At 58.6% G+C, this 17,626-nt stretch overlaps 1 protein-coding gene and 1 non-coding gene across 5 annotated transcripts; one reads left to right on the top strand and one right to left on the bottom strand.

Annotated features, from left to right (window-relative positions):
• Nucleotides 1-1,006: 1,006 nt before the first annotated feature.
• Nucleotides 1,007-1,112, bottom strand: LOC150042702 (U6 spliceosomal RNA). The gene has a single exon (XR_016533599.1). It is a non-coding gene; the product is annotated as a U6 spliceosomal RNA (small nuclear RNA).
• Nucleotides 1,113-2,680: 1,568 nt separating this feature from the next.
• Gigyf1 (GRB10 interacting GYF protein 1) lies at nucleotides 2,681-15,441 on the top strand. Of its 4 annotated transcripts, none has more exons than XM_090324209.1 (25): nucleotides 2,681-2,731; nucleotides 7,276-7,506; nucleotides 7,976-8,116; nucleotides 8,334-8,434; nucleotides 8,526-8,661; nucleotides 8,741-8,836; nucleotides 8,933-9,044; nucleotides 9,147-9,255; nucleotides 9,493-9,533; nucleotides 9,675-9,845; nucleotides 10,021-10,274; nucleotides 10,377-10,485; nucleotides 12,023-12,160; nucleotides 12,251-12,342; nucleotides 12,469-12,640; nucleotides 12,751-12,917; nucleotides 13,023-13,123; nucleotides 13,201-13,317; nucleotides 13,414-13,514; nucleotides 13,598-13,680; nucleotides 13,765-13,905; nucleotides 13,992-14,225; nucleotides 14,398-14,588; nucleotides 14,686-15,216; nucleotides 15,308-15,422. In XM_090324209.1, the coding sequence occupies exons 4-25, from the start codon at nucleotides 8,400-8,402 to the stop codon at nucleotides 15,333-15,335; spliced, it is 3,159 nt and encodes a 1,052-aa protein (XP_090180335.1). In that variant the 5' UTR covers nucleotides 2,681-2,731; nucleotides 7,276-7,506; nucleotides 7,976-8,116; nucleotides 8,334-8,399; the 3' UTR covers nucleotides 15,336-15,422. The 4 variants fall into 4 exon arrangements, with proteins under 4 accessions (XP_090180335.1, XP_090180336.1, XP_090180334.1 ...); XM_090324211.1 differs by lacking the exon at nucleotides 2,681-2,731 and having other exon boundaries at nucleotides 7,071-7,506; nucleotides 14,686-15,027; nucleotides 15,080-15,216; nucleotides 15,308-15,441; XM_090324210.1 differs by lacking the exon at nucleotides 2,681-2,731 and having other exon boundaries at nucleotides 7,070-7,506; nucleotides 7,988-8,116.
• Nucleotides 15,442-17,626: the final 2,185 nt, after the last annotated feature.

Genomic DNA, 17,626 nt, shown 5'->3' with positions numbered 1-17,626 from the left:
CGTGTCCGCGAGAGGGCGGGCCCTACTTCTCTGGGCCAATCCAACTTCAGCGCGGTAGAGCGGTTCTGGAGGGGGAGCGCCTGGCCAGGGAGCTCGTTTTGGGGTGGGCTGTAAAAGCGGGGTTCTGGTTCGCGGGCTGGGCGAGCCTAGGAGGTAGCGATCGTGCAGGGGGGCTTTAAAGGCAGTCGGGATTCTGAGCCGATCGCAGCAGCCCAAGAACCGAGGGGGAGCATCCCGATAAAGGCCAGGTCCCCATCTAGGACGAAGGAGCGCTCAGGGGACCTCACCCCACTCCTCTGTGCGGGGACTACCACCCCCCAGCGTAGCTGGACGCCTCCGGACCAGGGACATGTGCGCCCCTCGGGAATGGCCGGGGTTGCCCCGGCCAGGGGCTGCCCTGGTGGTACAGGCCTCTGGGGCCCGGAGTGGCACACGCACCCCACGCCTCATGTCCCGGCCCTGCTGCGGAGCTGTGAAGCCCTCTGTAAACTCTCTCTTCCGGTTGTCTGGAGCAGTCATTCACCTGACCAAAGGTTGGAAAGAGGACAGCCCTCTCAGCGCCGCCTACATCCTGCAGTTTTCTCTTCCTCCACTTCAGATTCTTTGGGGATTCTGATGAGGTGGAACAACTTGACATAATAAGGATATAGGTCCGCAGGTTTAATGGGATTCCTGCATGATTTTCTTTATTTCTTTTTTTTTCCTTCTCAGTCCTGGGCTTGAGCTCAGGGCCTGAGCACTGTCCTTGGACTTTCTCAAGGCTAGAGCTCTACCACTTGAGCCACAGCACCACTTCCGGCTTTTTTCTATGTGTGTGGTACCGAGGAATCAAACCTGGGTCTTCCTGCATGCTAGGCAAGCACTCTACCACTAGGCCAAACTCCCAGCCCCTCATCCTCTAATTTCTTTTTTATTGTGATTAATAGAAGGGTTACATTATATTCACCAGATAGAAGGTGCATAACTTCACAAACATTGATACCCTTTCTTGTGACATGGTCCCCATAAAAATATGGAACACTTCACGAATTTGCGTGTCACCTTTGCGCAGAGGCCATGCTAATCTTCTCTGCATCGTTCTAGTTTTAATATATGTGCTGCCGAGGAATTTCTTATGGAAAGGCAAAAGCTAAAACAATTTTGAAGCAATTGTCAATTTTAAGACAACCATCTGACTTTTAAATGTATAGTGCGAAGTAGAGGTATGGCTCAAGAGATAGAGCCCCAGCCTCGACTGAAAACGCAGAAAGTGAGAAGCCCTGAGTTCAAGCCCTGGTACCTGGACATAGAGAAGAGAGACTCTTTAAATGTAATAAGGGCCAAGTGCAGTGATTCACTCATCATCTTGGCTACATGGGAGGCAGAGATCAGTAAAATTCCAGTCTGTCAGCCCGAGCAAAAATAAGAGACCCTGTTTAAAAAAGAACCTAAAACCACAACAGGCTTGAAAAGCGGCTTCTCAAATTGACTGAGCGCTTGTCTAGGAAACCCTGAGTCCAAACCACAGGACGACCAAATACTATCAGGGGCTGGAGTGTGCCCCAGTGGTAGAGTGCTTGCCCACCATTCATGAAGCCCTGGGTTCGACTCCTTGGTACCACATCCACAGAACAAATCGGAAGTGGTGCTGTGGCTCAAGTGGTAGAGTGCTAGCCCTGGGAAGGCTCAAGAACAGTGCTCAGGCCAAAGCTTTGATTGATTTAAATGGTGCGGGGACTTGATTCAGGGCCTCCCTGGCTCTAGGCCAGCGGCTCTGCTCCTGGAGCTTACACCCTAGTCCACCGACACATCTTCCTCGTTACTGAGCACTGTCCCTGAGCCCTCGTCACGCAGGCCTGGAGCTCCGCCACTGGAGCCACCGCGCCCCTTTCCAGCAGTGCGGCACCCGGGGCGTGCGGCGCGTTAGGACAGCGCTCCACCACCAGGCCAGACCCCGGCCCTCCTCCTCCGCCGCCTCCGCCGCCGCCTCCCGTCCGGGGCCTGACCACAGGGCCGTGCGCTCCGGTCTGGTGCTCCGCCACCTGAGCCACGCCTCCCCTTCCGGCTTTGTGCTCGTATTGTGCGTCCAGCAACCTGGAGGAACTCGGTGCGGGCGGCGGACGGGCCTGCATGGCCGGCGTGGAGCGCGGGAGGGCGGGAAGAGGGAGCGCGCGCGCGCGCGTGCGCGGGAGGGGGCGCGCGCCAGGCCCCGCCCCTTCCCGTCCCGCCCCTCCCCTGGGCGTTCCGGACGCGGCACCGCCCCCGGCGCAGGGCGTCACGTGGTCTGGGCGGGAGGGGGGGGGAGGACGCGGGGGCTGCGAGGTTGGCGAGCGTCGGGGCCGCGCCTCGGGCGCGCGCGTGGCCGGGCGTGCGGCCCGAGCGGCGGCGGCGGCGGCGGTGGCGGCGGCGGCGGCGGCGGCGGCGGCGGCGGCGGCGGCGGCGGCGGCGGCGGCGGCGGCGTTGGAGGGGGCGGCCCCGCGTCCGCGTCACGTGGTACAAGGCGGGCAGCCATCTTGCTACAAACACAAACACAGAGGAGCGGCCGCCGCGGGAGCGCCAGCGCCCCCTCCCTTCCCCCCCGCCGCCGCCGCCGCCGCCGCCGCCCCCCCCTCCTCCTCCTCGTCGTCTTCCTCCTCCTCCTCCTCTTCCTCCTCCTCTCCCGCGGCCCGCCGCGCGCCGCTCGCCGCTGCCACAGCCACCACAGCCACCAACGCCCGGGACCGGACCCTCGCGCCGTGCCCCCCCCTCCGCGGTAAGCGCGTCCCCCGCCCGGGCGCGGGCTCCGCCCCCCCGGCCCCCCGGCCCCCCGGCCCCGGGCGCGCCCGCTCCCCGAGGCCGCCCGCCGGCCCCCCTCGCCCTCCCTCCGGCCGGGCCCCGCGCGCCCCGGCGCCCCCGCCCCGCGCACCTGGCGCCCCCTGAAGGGCGCGCCGTCCTCCGGCCCGCGCCCTCCACCCCGCGCCCCAACGGTCGCCCCTGCGGGGTCCCCCCCTCGCCCGCCGGGCATCCCCGGCCCCCCGCCCCCCGCCGCACGCCCCGATGCCGGGGGTCCCCCCTTGCGCCGTGCGTGCGCGCCCTGCGCGCTCTCCCCGGGCCCCCGGCGGGGTCCCCCCAACGTGCCGCCGCGTCCGCCGCGGAACGAGTCCGGCCTTGCAAATCGCACCAGCTTCTGGACCAACATGGAAGCTGCCCCTCGGCCCGTCCGTCCGTCCGTCCGTCCGTGCGTGCACCCCGCCCGGGCCGTGCATCTGCGTCTCCTACCTTACAGGCGATCACTGAGTGCTTGGTCATCGGGGCCGGGGGTGGGGGGGAGTCCCCCTTGTTCTCTCCTCCCCTGCCCGTTGTCCACTTACCTTACCATCACCAGCTCCGGGTCCCCCGGACACTTTGACCACGAGTGTTTTCTGAGGTGTTTATTTTGCAAGAAACTTGAAAGGGAGCTTTATTTATCTTTCTTCTCTTGCGCTAAGTCCTTATGAGAGTTCCCAGTCAACTTCCACATGTTTCTTCCCAGTGCTGGGAGGCGACGCTAAGGAACCAGCCAAGACGCAGATTCTTTCCACGCAGCCCAGTCTCCAGTTCACTTTTTGCCTTTTTAAATACCACCACACGGCCTCCTCATGCCAGCTTCCATTCAGCCCCCCAACCCTTGCCTGGACTCTGTCAGCTGATTGCAGCAACCCACCCACCTAACTCTCCATCCTGTGCAACCACGCGACTCCAGGGTGTCCAGCCTCCATCCCTTAGTTCCACATTGTGCACATTGTGTGTGTCTGCGTGCAGGTACTTGGACTTGAATCAAGAGCCGCGTGCTGTCACTTGACCCACAATCACCTTCTTGATTTTGATGGTAAGAGTCTCATGGACTTTTCTGCCCAGGTTGGCTTCAAACTGAAATCCTTAGCATCCTGAGTAGGTAGGGTCTCAGGTGTGAGCGGTCAGCACCCAGCATGGTTCTACATTTTGCATTCCATAGTGTAGGAATTTGGTCACTGCTCTCTCCTTCAGGCAGCTCTGGATCTGGGATTTCTGTCATTACCTGGTGGGTCTCAGATGGCATTTACAGTCTGGTGTTGTGTACTTGGATTGCTGGGCTGCTTTTGTCAGCCAGGGGACACGTTTGCATTGTGTGTCATTTGATGCTCTGGGACCCCATTTGCTCTTGCTTTGACATCTGCGCTTGGAGTTTGGGATGGTAGCTCCCGCTTTAGAGGTGAGAAGGTGCGGCTGCATGGTAGATTGGACAAGTCTAAATGAAAAGGGGCACTCCTACCTCATACAGGATCCGCTCCAGTCTTGGATAGTGTTGGCATGGGGGGCCCTTGTGGGGAACTGCAGCCTACCTTCCTGGTTTCACTCTACTAGAGCCCAGGCTCTGTACATGGTTACAAGGGATCACAGTGAAATAAAGTGTGAAAGTGCTTTGAAGGCTGGGCTGGTCCACAGTCACCAAGAACTGGGTGGTATTTGTCCAGGAGGCAGTGCATGGGGCAGGTAGGCTTTTTTTCTTACCATTTTTTTCTTTTTCTTTTTTTGTTATAGAGCTTGAACTAAGGGGGTTTGGGCATTGCCCTTGAGCTTTATCTTTATGCTGAAGACGAATGCTCTACCATTTTGAGCGGCAGCTGTACTTTTGGCTTTTGTGGCTGAGTCTCACAGACTTTTCTGCCCAGCCTGGCTTCAAAAGCAGTCCCTCAGATCTCAGCCTCCTGAGACCCACTGAACCCTGGCATGCCTGCAGCTCTTTTAGTCAAGCCTCACAATCTTCTTCCTGTCTGTTTCCATCCTATCCCAGGATGGAAATCTCTGGACACTTGCCCTAAATCTTGGGGCATTTTGGACTCTGCTTCTGTTAACATTGTTCCAGCTAGGGACTGATTTTAGGGGTGTAGATTTTAGGGGTGCCCTGAACTTAGTGTTGAGCCACCTAGTCTATGCATTTCCCTTCAGGGAGTTCCCGAACTCAGCAAAGAGCCTCCCCATCTGTCCATTTGGGACCTGGCTGGACCAGCTGTGTCTACTCCCCTTGTTTCCAGCAGGGGGCAGTCTTTTAATAGCAGTAGTTCTGATGCAAGGGGAGGGGGCAGAGGTGAGGTGGGCAGGCTGAGGCAGAACTGAGAGCAAGGGGACAGACTAGGTAGCCCAGGCAACTAGGAAAAGGTGAGAGGAAAAGATACCATCCTGGCTTGTCTTCATTGCAGGGTGCCAATTGCCAGGCTTTGACTTAAGTGTGTGATACATAAATATAAATGTGAAACCATTGCTATTGCTAGTTGTGAGTTTTGTTGTTGTTTTTGCCAGTCCCGGGGCTTGAGCACTGTCCTTGAGCTTTCTCAAGGCTAGAGCTCTACTACCTGAGCTATAGCACTTCTTTTTCTATATATGTGGTACCAAGGAATCAAACCTGGGTCTTCGTGCATGTTAGGCAAGTCCTCTACTACTAGGCCAAACTTCCAGATGAATTTTTGGTTTTTAATCTGTTTCCTCAGGGATTTTCCTCGGGTAGGACTCCACACTCTCTTGGGATGGTGTAATTAGGGAGAAACGAAGGTGTGTATGTTACTTTCCTTTGCTATCTGATAAACACTGAAGAGGCTTTGCGTTACCTGGCTTGTGGAGAGGCAGGATCTTGGTCTTGGTGTTGTGGATGCTACCAGATGCTTTTTCTTTTTTGTGATGGGGGCCCTGGATGTCTGTGGCATCCCTCTGCCCGGTGATAAACAGCTTTTGTCAAAAGGCCCCTTGGGAGCCCCTGTCATCTCCCATTTAAGAGCTCCCGCATTAAGGTGGCGTGTGGGCCAGGGCACACCTGTCAGCAGGGCTCAACACTGCCCACTGCTTGTCTGAGGAAGTGGCTAGGTAACCCCCAGCTCCTCTCCCCAGGACATCTGTGGCTGAGTCCAGAAACTGTTTCATGTTGTCTCCCCAAGAAGATGGGAGTCTTAAGCTGTTCTGCTTTCTCTCTTATTGCCTGACCCTTGCTCCTCTGCTTATTTCTTCCTCTGTGAGGGAGAGATAGGAGGGTCACCCTTCTGTGTCCACCGCTATAACCCAAGCAGCCTCCATACCCGTAGATCAAATGTGTCCCATGGAGTGAGCTGAGGAGGCTCAAACTACTGTCTCGAAGCCATGTGAAGGATGGCAGGCCTTTGCAGAGTTTAGGCTGGAGAGGGCTGAGGTATGAAGTGCTTGCCTCCAATACCTCTCTCTCTCTGTCTCTCTCTCTCTCTCTCTCTCTCTCTCTCTCTCTCTCTCTCTCTCTCTCTCTCTCTCTCTCTCTCTCTCTGTCCTGGGTCTTGAACTCAGGGCCTGAGCACTGTCCTTGGGCATTCTCAAGGCTAGAGCTCCACCACTTGAGCCACAGCACCACTTCCAGCTTTTATGTATATGTACAGAGGAATCGAACTCTGGTCTTTGTGCATGCTAGGCAAGCACTCTACCACTAGGCCAAACCCTGGAACATCCCCCACCCCCAATACCTTTTTCTTGTGAGCATGTTTACCGAGGGTGATGGAGCCCAGAGCTTTCTGCTGAACCACACCCCAGCCCTTCACCCACTGCTGGTGAGTTTTTTTGGGGGTACTAGAGTTTGAACTCAGCCTGGTGCTTGTAAACACCCCAACCCCTTTTTTGCTTGCGTTTTTTCAACAGAGTCCTGAGATTTTTCCCCAGCAGTTTGAGTCTCTTGCATTCAGTCATGATCCTCTTACCTATACCTCTCTCCTGGTTGGGATTTCAGGCATACACCACCACCCCTAGCTCGTTGATTGAGATGAGGACTTGCTCACCAAGTTCCTCCTGAGTCTTTATCTCTTGCAGCTGGAGTTACAAATATGTGCTGCCACCACTCCTGTCCCTTAGAATCCCTACAATGTATTCTTGTAACTATTTTTCATCTCCAGAAATTTTTCCTTGTCTTTGGCTAAAACCTTGGACCTGTGCATCACCTTCCACCCCTACCTCACCTGCCAACAGCCCTGCCACCTCTGTAAATAGGGTCCTGTAGAGGTAGTTGTGGTGTGTGTGTGTGTGTGTTGTGGTGTCGTGTCCTTCAGTGGTCAGATCACAGGTGTAACATAAGAATGTTAGTCCTGTTCTGTGGCCACGGAGGCCTTGCTGAATGCAGCAGGAGGAAGAGCAGTGAGTTTCCCATCGGCTTCGTCCCAGGCTCTTGTAGATGAGGTGTTCTGGCTCTGAGTGCCATCACCCTTGTCCCGTGGTTGCTCACTGCCTGTCAGGGGTTGCTTGTTACAGCACCTTTCCTAGGCCCTGTGGAAACCTCTTCCTCCTTCCTTCCAGACTCCCAGCGTCCTAGAGAGGACGGCACTGCAGAGTTGCTGCTCCAGCCTCCGCCCCAGCCCGTGACGGACGCCTGAGTGCCTGGACACTGCCCCTTTCTTCTGTGCTCCTGTCCTGCCCACCCGGATGAGCCCCCTCCCAAGAGTCTCCTCCCCTGTTCCCTAGAGGACCCTTCACTGCCATCTCCGCCACCTCTTGGGCCCCAGAGACTGACTTGCTTTCTACTTTATGGTGAGGGCGTATGGTGGTACTTCCTCTGAGTGTCCGCTCTTCTCACTAGGTTCTTCCCCAGGCTCCGGCCTTGGATCCACTGTCTGAGCAGCCAGCCAGCCTTGATTTGCGTGTTTTTGAGATAAGGTCTCGCAGTGTAGCTCAGGCAGGCCTCGAGATCACAGCCTCTTAAATGCCGAAATGACAGGCGTGGGTTACCATGCCTGCCTTTGGTGTTTTCACTTGAGGAAAGTCCTTTAGATTTATGCCCGATCTTTCCCAGCACCGACCTTTTCTCTCTGGGGGATTCGTGGGAGTTGGTTCACTTGTCTTATGCCCTGAAGGTCCATGCCTGCCTCAGTTGCCTCCTGCCTAGATTCTGTGTGCCACATCTCTTCCAATATGCCTAATAAGTTTGGTGTGAGCACTCGGGGCCTATCCAGCTGTGTGGACAGGCAGGGGTTAACCGCCCCCTTTTCCTTCTCACGAGGATCTTCCCCAGATGTGAAGGGTCTTCCACTGCGCTGCTGAGGCCAGACCAAAAGCCAGTGTCTTGGGCCCCTGGTTGACCCCAGCACCAGCTCCTGCCTCGAGAGAGTCTGGCCCTCTTTCTTCCCAGGCGAGGCCGCAGGTGAGTGGCACCCTGTGGAGAAGCAGGCTTGATCTCGCCCTGTTTCCTCTCCATCAGCCATGTCCCTCGCCCACCTTGCCTGAGCTTCGGCTACCCATGGTGTGAGAGGCCATGTGGCTGGCGTCAGGGAGCCCCTCGTCAGTGTCCACTGGGGGGGGGGGGGGTCAGGACGACAGCCAGCCTGCAGTGGCCTCAACCCCCGCTCCTGTGTCCACAGGTGTCGGGACAGTTGAGGGCCCCCCTCTCCTCACCCCAGCCTCTGGGAAGCACCCCCAGCGCCACAATGGCTGCAGAGACACTCAACTTCGGTCCTGAGTGGTGAGTCATTGCTCGTCTGGGTGGAGGAGCTGGGATGAGGAGCAGAGCCCCTCACCCTGTCTCTCCCTCCCTCCTTCCTGTGCTCTGCTAGGCTGAGGGCCCTTTCCCGTGGCGGCAGTGTGGCCTCCCCACCGCCGTCCCCTGCCATGCCCAAGTACAAGTACAAGCTGGCTGACTACCGCTATGGACGAGAGGAGATGCTGGCCCTCTATGTGAAGGAGAACAAGGTGTGTGTGGGTGCAGGCTTGTGGGGGGCATCTGCCTGGGCAGCCAGAAGCCCCTGAGCCTGGGTCCTCCTTCCCACAGGTCCCTGAGGAGCTGCAGGACAAGGAGTTTTCTGCCGTGTTACAGGAGGAGCCGCTGCAGCCCCTTGCCCTGGAGCCTCTAACTGAGGAGGAGCAGGTGGGGCAGACGGGCTGAGGGGCCAGGCAGGATGGGAGGTGGGGACTGCTGTCGCGAAGATGGGGTTCTCACTTCCACCCCTGGCTCCCTCCTCAGAGAAACTTCTCCCTGTCGGTGAACAGCGTGGCTGTGCTGAGGCTGATGGGGAAAGGGGCTGGCCCCGCCCTGGCCACCACCCCCCGCGGCAGGGGCAGCACGCGGAGCCGAGGTAGAACGATGACGTGCTTGAGGGTGGGCACCTGGGGCCTGCGGTGCCAACGAGAGGTCTGACACTGGCAGGCGTCATACCCGGGTGTCTTGCCTTCTCCAGGTCGTGGCCGTGGTGACAGTTGCTTTTACCAAAGAAGCATCGAAGAAGGTGAAGGGGCCTTTGGACGGAACCCCAGGGAGATCCAGCGAAGCCAGAGCTGGGATGACAGGTGGGACTGGAAGGAGGTGGCACAGGCTGGTCAGGGCCAGATGAGTAGAGACTTCCTTCAAGCCCTGGCCAGGGCTTTCTGGCCTCTGTCTGTCCTTTTCCTCATGATTATCCCAGGGTTCCCGTAGCCAGTGTACCCTACTGGGGCCCTTTTCCTCGGCTTACCTGTCCCTCAGTCATGGTTCTGAAGGGGAGGGAGGAGGCCCGACTGTGTGTGACCAATGCATTTCTTCTCCAGAGGCGAGAGGCGCTTTGAGAAGTCCGCACGGAGGGATGGAGGTATGAGAGCTGAGAGGGGATGGTGGGGGGGGGGGCTGGACTGGGGGCCCCAGCTAGAAACAGGAGGAGCTTGAAGTAGGCTTCAGTCATAAACTACCAGGTTTCACTATAAGAATCAGCCCATCTTCTCCCCTCCCCCAGCTCGATCTGGATTTGAAGAGGGAGGGGCTGGCCTGAGGAAGGAGCATGCTCGCTCGGATAGTGAGAACTGGCGTTCGCTTCGTGAAGAGCAGGAGGAGGAGGAGGAAGGAAGCTGGAGACTTGGGGCAGGACCCCGGAGAGACAGTGATCGCTGGCGCTCTGCCAGCCCTGGTGAGATTGGGCGGGATGGGGTGCAGGAAGTGTCCTAGGTTGGTGGCCCTCGTGACAAAAGGAAGGTGGCAGAAAGCTCAAGGGATGGCCTTGAGTGAGAGGTCCTGGTGGTTCTTGGGGAGCTTCTCAGAGGCTTGATGGGAAGCTGATTTTCCTTCCCCAACTTTTCCTCTAGATGGTGGCCCTCGCTCTGCTGGCTGGCGGGAACACGGGGAGCGGAGGCGCAAGTTTGATTTTGATTTGCGAGGGGAAAGAGGAGGGTGTGGTGAAGAGGACGGGCGGGGTGGGGGAGGCAGCTCTCACCTCCGGAGGTGCCGAGGGCCGGATGGCTTTGATGACGACAAGGATGGGCTCCCGGAGTGGTGCCTGGATGACGAGGAGGAGGAGATGGGCACCTTTGATGCCTCTGGGGCCTTCCTGCCTCTCAAGGTATCTGTGCAGTCCTGGGAAGAGCTGGGCAGAGGTTAGTGGGAGCCCACCTGGGCCCCCCGTTCCCTTCCTACCGTGTGCTCTCCACTCCTTCCCACACAGAAGGGCCCCAAGGAGTCCATTCCCGAGGAGCAGGAGCTTGACTTCCAGGGCTTGGAGGAGGAGGAGGAAGAGCCTTCAGAAGGGCTAGATGGAGAGGTGCCTGAGTCAGGTAAGGCTGCAAGGCCAGGCCAGGAAGGAGGCCTAAGAGCCCCAATGAGGAGCTGGGTGGCCCTGGGCTGTCTTGCTGGGCTGGTACTGGCTGCCCACCTCACCTACCTGTCTTTACGGGAGGGCACATGGTTAATGTGGGGAGGGATTCAGAGCAGCAGAGCACCAGGCAAGAAGCAAGCCTGATGAGTGTGACTTTGAAACTCCCTGGTTCTGCAGCCTGGGTGGCACTCCACTGGCCTGCACACAGCCCTGTGTGATGCTGCAGGACCTACTAACGTTCCACAGCATGTGGCTGTCAAGGGAGAGTCAGTGATGCTGTTTCCAGCTCTTTTGCTTTTGGGCTACAGTTACAAGGGTCCATACTGGGGCTGGGAATATAGCTTAGTGGTAGAATGCCTGCCAAGCATGCATGAAGACCTGGGTTCAATTCTCAGTACCACATAAGCAGAAAAAGCCAGAAGTGGCGCTCAAGTGGTAGTGTGCTAGCCTTGAGCAAAAGCTCAGTGACAGTGCTAAGGCCCTTTGTTCAAGCCCCAGGACCAGCAACAACAACAACAATAACAAAACAACAAAAAAGGGTAGCTACACGCTGCCCAGCACTGCAGTAGCAGCTTTGGGGAAGGGGTAGTAAAGTCTGGGCTTTTTACTCTTATTTGACTTTGTTACTCATGATTGACGTTCTGCTTGAGCCACAGCTCCACTTCTAGCTTTTTGCTCCTAACAGGAGATGAGGGAGTCTCATGGCTCTTCCTGCCAGTGCTGCCTGTGAATCACACTTCTTAGATCTCGGCCTCCCGAGTAGTTAGGATTCCAGATTTGAGCCCCTGGTGCCTGGCCCGGCTCTTTACTCGTAATTGTAGATAGGACATTTTTAAGTTTTCTTTCCCAAATTGGGTTTGAGCCACGATCCTCAGATTTTAGCCTCCAAAATAGCTAGGATTATAGACACGAGGCACCGGCACCTAGTCCTTGTTGGGTTTTTGTATGCAGCTCTAAGGTTTCAGCTCTGGGTCTGTGTTTGCTATATAATGCAGGTGGTGTTCTGCCACTTGAATCATGTCTCAGTCCAGAGCTTGTTTTTCATTTTCTCATCTCCACCTCCTATATATCACAAGCATGTCTGGCCGCAATAGACTCTTGCTATCTCAAGGGGTGGCCTCAAACTAGGAAATCATGAGTCTCCCAATTTTCTTTTTTTGTTGTTGGTGGTGGTGGTGGTCATGGGGTTTGGACTCTGGGCCTGGGCATTGTCCCTGAGCTCTTCAGCTCGAGGCTACCTCCCTACCCTTGGAGCTACAGCGCTACTTCTGGTTTTCTAGTGGTTAATTGGAGAGTCTCAAGGTCTTTAGTACCAGGGTGGCTTTGAACCGTGATCCTCAGATTGCAGTCTCCTGAGTCGCTAGGAGAGTAGCAACCGTGCCTGGCTCAAGCCTCCTAATTTTCACACCTTGAGTACCTAGGATTCCAAGTGTAAGCTGCTGTGCCCAGCCTCCTCTCCTTCAGTTTGAGTTGTAGACGTTCCCTTTCTCTTCCAGGTGGGAAGGAGCTGCCCCCTCTGCCTCCTCCAGAAGAGAAGTCCAGCTCCTCATCCCCACTGCCCTCCTTGGGCCCGCTCTGGGCAGCCAATGGGGCTGGTGATGAAACTATGGATAAAGAGCTCCCTGCCACAGAAGGTAGACGGGCTGGACTTGTGTGTGGCTGCTGTGGTGGCATGTGCTCTGTGTCCCCTTTTCCTCACCTCCCTGCTCACGTCTTTCTCCCAGGAAATGATGTTCCTCTGAGTCCTGGGCCGGGCTCCCCACCTGGACCACCAGGAGACCTGGAGGATGAGGAAGGCTTGAAGCACCTGCAGCAGGTGGGGCTCCTTCGGGGTGCAGGGCACCACTGTCTGCCTGTCGCCTGATTCTGTCCTTGGCACTTTGTCTTCTTGACCCCAGCCTGATGTTGGCGGGCTTGGGTAGCAGCCATCCCTCTCTTCCAGGAGGCAGAGAAGCTGGTGGCCTCGCTGCAGGACAGCTCCCTGGAGGAGGAGCAGTTCACAGCTGCCATGCAGACACAGGGCCTGCGCCACTGCACAGCTGCCCCTGCCCTGCCCCTCAGCCACGGTGCCGCCCGCAAGTGGTTTTACAAGGACCCCCAGGGGGAGATCCAAGGTGCAGTGGAGGCCGGGACCACTGGGGCTGGGCTTGTTCGGGTGACTGCTGGGCTCTTTGATCCCAGTGGGTTTCTTTTTCTCCTGCTGTCCGTGACTGCCTCCATGCAGGCCCCTTTACGACCCAGGAGATGGCAGAGTGGTTCCAGGCCGGCTACTTCTCCATGTCCTTGCTGGTGAAGCGGGGCTGTGACGAGGGCTTCCAGCCGCTGGGAGAGGTGATCAAGATGTGGGGGCGCGTGCCCTTTGGCCCTGGCCCCTCACCGCCCCCACTGCTGGTGAGCTCAGGCCCTGCCCGTTGCGAGGGGCTGTGGGTGGCGACCGATGCAACCCCCTTGCCAGCTGGGTGCTGGGTGTGCTCACTGGGGCGCTCGCATCCCCAGGGGAGCATGGACCAGGAGCGGCTGAAGAAGCAGCAGGAGCTGGCCGCGGCCACCTTGTACCAGCAGCTGCAGCACCAGCACTTGCTTCAGCTTGTTGGCAGGTATGTGGGTGCCGGCCTCAGGTGCCAGGCCGGTGGTGAGGTCACACAGGTACTACCCATGTCCCCTGTGCCCACAGTCGCCAGCTCCCACAGTGTGCGCCCCGAGAAAAGGCAGCTATGGGGGACCTGACGCCGCCACAGCAGCAGCAGCTCACCGCCTTCCTGCAGCAGCTCCAGGCTCTCAAATCCCCCAGGTCCTCGTGCGGCCCCTCACGGGAAGTGGAGGTGGGGTGAGAGCCAGGGGTCTGGGCAGCCCGAGGCAGAGACCTGAGTCAGCCTTTGTTCCTCAGAGGCGGGGACCAGAACCTGCTCCCGACCATGAGCCGCTCCTTGTCGGTGCCAGATTCCGGCCCCCTCTGGGATTTACATACCTCAGTCTCATCACCCTCTGGTGAGTGGGCCCCCCACCCCCTCCCCACCCAGGGCGGGAGCCACAGGCCTCGGTGCCCTCTGCAGCTGCCTCTGCCCATACAGGTGGTGAGACCAGTCTTTGGGACATACCAATTAACTCTTCGACTCAGGGTCCAATTCTAGAACAACTCCAGCTGCAGCATAAAGTGAGTGGGAGGTGGGGCCAGGTGCGGGCAGCAGGGCTGGGGGCGGGGGCGGTGGGGCCGGTGCCCAGCCCCTGGCGCTTGCAGTTCCAGGAACGCAGAGAAGCAGAGCTCAGGGCCAAGCGGGAGGAGGAGGAGCGCAAGCGGCGGGAGGAGAAGCGGCGCCAGCAGCAGCAGGAGGAGCAGAAGCGGAGGCAGGAGGAGGAAGAGCTCTTCCGGCGCAAGCAGGTTGGTATCCCCGCTCTCTTGCTTTCAGGGAGTCAGGCCCACGCAGGGTGGGCGGGCGGCCACCCTTACCCAGTCTCTTGGCCTAGGTGCGGCAGCAGGAGCTGCTGTTGAAGCTGCTGCAGCAGCAGCAACAGGCGGCGGCAGCGGCGGCCCCGGTGCCTGCAGCGCCCAGCTCCCCGCCTCCGCCCTGGGCCGGACTGTCCAAGCAGGGCCTGTCCATGAAGACGCTGCTGGAGCTACAGCTGGAGGGCGAGCGGCAGCTGCACAAACAGCCCATGGCCCGAGAGTCTCTGCGGGCCCAGGCCTCCAACCACCGAGTGGTAAGCTGGATAGGATGCGCCTGGCCCTGGGGAACCCCTCAGAAACTTCTAGAAGGGCCCTAAGTCAACACCACGTGCCCCCCTGGCTGCCACTCCTCCCTTCCCTCGGCCCCTGCCTGGCTTTCTCGGGTGTCTTGTTGGAGCCTTCTGACTCACTCTTTACTTTTTGCAGCAACTTGGAGGCCTGGGAACGAACCCCTTGAACCAGTGGGTGTCTGAGGCTGGACCACTGTGGGGCGGGCCCGACAAGAGTGGGGGCAGCGGTGGTAGTGGGCTGGGGCTCTGGGAGGACACGCTGAAGAGCAGCGGGAGCCTGGCCCGCAGCCTGGGCCTGAAGAACAGCCGGAGCAGCCCGTCTCTCGGGTGGGTGTCAGCCTGCGGGGCTGGGGGAAGGGGAGGACACCCCTCCCTGCCACCAACCCCCCACGCTCACCGGTGTTTCCTGCACCACTACCTTCAGGGACTCTTACAGCCACCTGTCGGGTCGGCCTGTCCGCAAAAAGACGGAGGACGAGGAGAAGCTGCTGAAGCTGCTGCAGGGGATCCCCAGGCCCCAGGACGGCTTCACGCAGTGGTGTGAGCAGATGCTGCACACCCTGAGTGCCGCGGGCAGCCTGGACGTGCCCATGGCCGTGGCCATCCTCAAGGAAGTGGAATCCCCCTACGACGTCCACGATTATATCCGTTCCTGCCTGGGGGACACGCTGGAAGCCAAAGAATTTGCCAAACAATTCCTGGAGCGGAGAGCCAAGCAGAAAGCCAGCCAGCAGCGGCAGCAGCAGCAGCAGCAGCAGGTGAGGTCTGGAGCCTGGAGGGGGAGGAAGGGGCCGCGGCCCCCCCTGACGTGCCCTCCTCTCTCAGGAAGCGTGGTTGAGCAGCGCCTCCTTGCAGACGGCCTTTCAAGCCAACCACAGCACCAAACTCGGCCCTGGGGAGGGCAGCAAGGCCAAGAGGCGGGCACTGATGCTGTACTCGGACCCCAGCATCTTGGGTGAGTCGGGGGCCTGGGAAGGAGCTGTGCTTCCTCTGTGCAGGCAACATGGGCTCTGGCGGAGCCGGAACCCGCTTCTTCCTCCCTGCAGGCTACGCTCTGCACGGCCCTTCTGGTGAGATTGAGAGCGTGGATGACTACTGAGCAGCCAGACCTACCCACCCTCCCGGGTGAAGGCCAAGGGCGGCAGCGGCGGCAGAAGCAGCAGCAGCAGCGTGGACCCCTGGGTCCCCAGCCTGCAGGCTCCCAGCGGGGAGCAGAGGAGGAAGCAGGGGCAGGGTCCCCGGCACTTGTTACAAACCACACGATGCACCTTAACTCACCCACCACGAGGCACTTTACGGACTGGGGGGAAGGGGGTTTCCTTTTTTTTTTTTTAAGTGACAGAAGAAAACGTTAGGAGAGTCAAGTATCTTTGAGAGCTAGACCCTAGCGCCCTCCCCCAAGGGGGAGGGCGGGTACTCCAGCGCCCTCCCCCTCTGGGAGAGTGGGTACACAGTGGAAGGTCCACAGTAGTTTTGTTTTTTGTTTTTGTTTTTGTTTTTTTAAGAAAAAGGAAAAATGAGAAAAAAAAAAGTTAGGCTGAAAGAGAAGACACACTGTTTCTGGGGCCGTGGGGACACGGGCACCAGCCCCGGGGCTGCACTTACCCTCCTGCCCCTGAGCGCGGGCTGCTGGGGAACTGGAAGCTGGGGGAACAGCAGTTTGCACAGCATGGCCTCCCCTGGAGCCCTGCCTGCTGACCCGCTGTGAACAGCCCCCCATTGCTGTGACTGTGGCAGAGGTGTTCTGAATGGGGGCCGAAGTTGCCCCTTGGCATCGCTGCTTTGGGGGAAAGTTGCACAAATTGGACGAGCTGCCTCCACTCCACCGTCCCAGCTGCCATTCTGCGCCCGCCGACAGGGTGAAGGGAAGGGCCATTCGGTGCCAGCCTTCTTGTCGGGTGGAAAGACTCAAGCCTGCTGAGGGATTCCTCCCCCCCCCCACTGCTGCCATTTCGGGGGACAGCCTGGGTGACACTGAGCACAGGCTCCCTGCCTTGCCACATGAATGTATCTTCTGGCCATCAAGCCCTGCGCTGCCCCTCTGGAGAGGGGTGGGCTGTTCTTCAGGAGCCATGGGCGCTGTGGCTAGCCAAGTCCTTGCTCCTGGGAGGTAGGAAGGTGTTGAAGGCCGGAAATGGGTGGCTAGGGGCTGTCTGGAGGGACCCCCAGACTGCAGCCAGCCTGTGGCATGTGGACCCCCAGCCATCTGGCTGCGCTAGGCTTTCACAGGGCAGAGTGGGAAGAGGCGCCTGGCCCGTCTGTCCGCCTCACTGTCCCCCGCCCTGGCTGGGCTCCGTCCGTTCTGTTTTTTTTTTTTTTTCCAAGTTCTTTCTTTTTCTCTTCTGGGTTTCTCATTGAGCTTCTCCATCGACCTCATTGCTAGAGTGCAGTATTAGGGCAAGACTGCCACTGCCGCTTCCATGAATGTATTTCCTCCTGCCCCGGGGAGGGGAGGGGCCCCAGTTTTTTTCCCCATTGTCTCTGGAGAGATGACTTTGAGTTTTGTTCATTTTTTGATTGGTTTTTGGCACCAAAGTGGCAACTGGGTCAGTGTTGGGGTAAAGCTGGCTCGCAGGTGGAACGCCTCCACCTGCTCCTCCTCGCTTTCCAGTGTTCTCTCTAAAGCAATAAGGGGGTGAGGGGCCGGGGGAAACGTCTTGCTGCTGCTGGCCCCCCAGCTCTTCCTCCCCTCTTGCCAGTGTGGCTGCATGAGAGGGGTGGGGGAGACGCCTGTTGTGACTGAATGTAACCGCCCTGCCCCTGCCGCAGCCAATGCAGGGGAGGGGGGCACTTCCTGTCTCTTCTTGGCCCTTACCCCCAGCTAAAGAGACTTTGAACTTGGGGGGCCCATGAGCCTGGAGAGGCCTTAACCCCCATGAGGAAGTATAGGGGGAGCCCTCTCCTACCCCATCCCCTCTGAGAGTGGTCAATGTTTACAAGCTCTGAGCCCCCCAGCCCAGGGACTCAGACCCCCATCCAATCCTTTCCCCAGTCTTCCTGGGCCCTCGCTATCCAATCCCCCTTCCTGGGGTTTGGAGTGGCACAGGGATCCTTCTGTATTCCCTCCGCATCCTTGTTACTCGGTCTCCCCACTCCCTCCACCCTGTGTGATTTCCCCTCTATTGCCCCTGTAAATACTTGCCCCAATAAAACTTGGTGTGTGTTCCTCGCCTGCCTGCTGGCTTCTGTGGGCACTGGTGGTAGAAATGGGTGGTGTCGCTTAGCTGGGAGGTGTGCACTGGGGTGGGTGGTGTGTCTGCAGGGAGGTGGTACATATCTGGGAAGCAGTGGCTCTGGCCTGCTGCTCTGCTTAGTGAGGCCAGGCGACAAGAGAAGACAAAGACATAAAGGGAGGAGACCAGGTA

The sequence above is a fragment of the Megascapheus bottae genome, chromosome 34, assembly GCF_031878675.1.
Source record: "Megascapheus bottae isolate mThoBot1 chromosome 34, mThoBot2.hap1, whole genome shotgun sequence".
In the NCBI taxonomy this organism is placed as follows: domain Eukaryota; kingdom Metazoa; phylum Chordata; class Mammalia; order Rodentia; family Geomyidae; genus Megascapheus; species Megascapheus bottae.
The sequence above is the reverse complement of the archived record's forward strand: the minus strand, read 5'-3'. Positions and strand labels throughout refer to the sequence as shown.

What these genes read in the sequence shown, in the direction of transcription:
- Gigyf1 (XM_090324209.1), top strand. Translation starts at nt 8,400, where the DNA reads ATGGCTGCAGAGACACTCAACTTCGGTCCTGAGTG. An exon ending in GTCCGCACGGAGGGATGGAG is followed by an intron (nt 9,534 to 9,674) that starts GTATGAGAGCTG and finishes CCCCTCCCCCAG; the next exon opens with CTCGATCTGGATTTGAAGAG. An exon ending in CAGGCTCTCAAATCCCCCAG is followed by an intron (nt 13,318 to 13,413) that starts GTCCTCGTGCGG and finishes TTTGTTCCTCAG; the next exon opens with AGGCGGGGACCAGAACCTGC.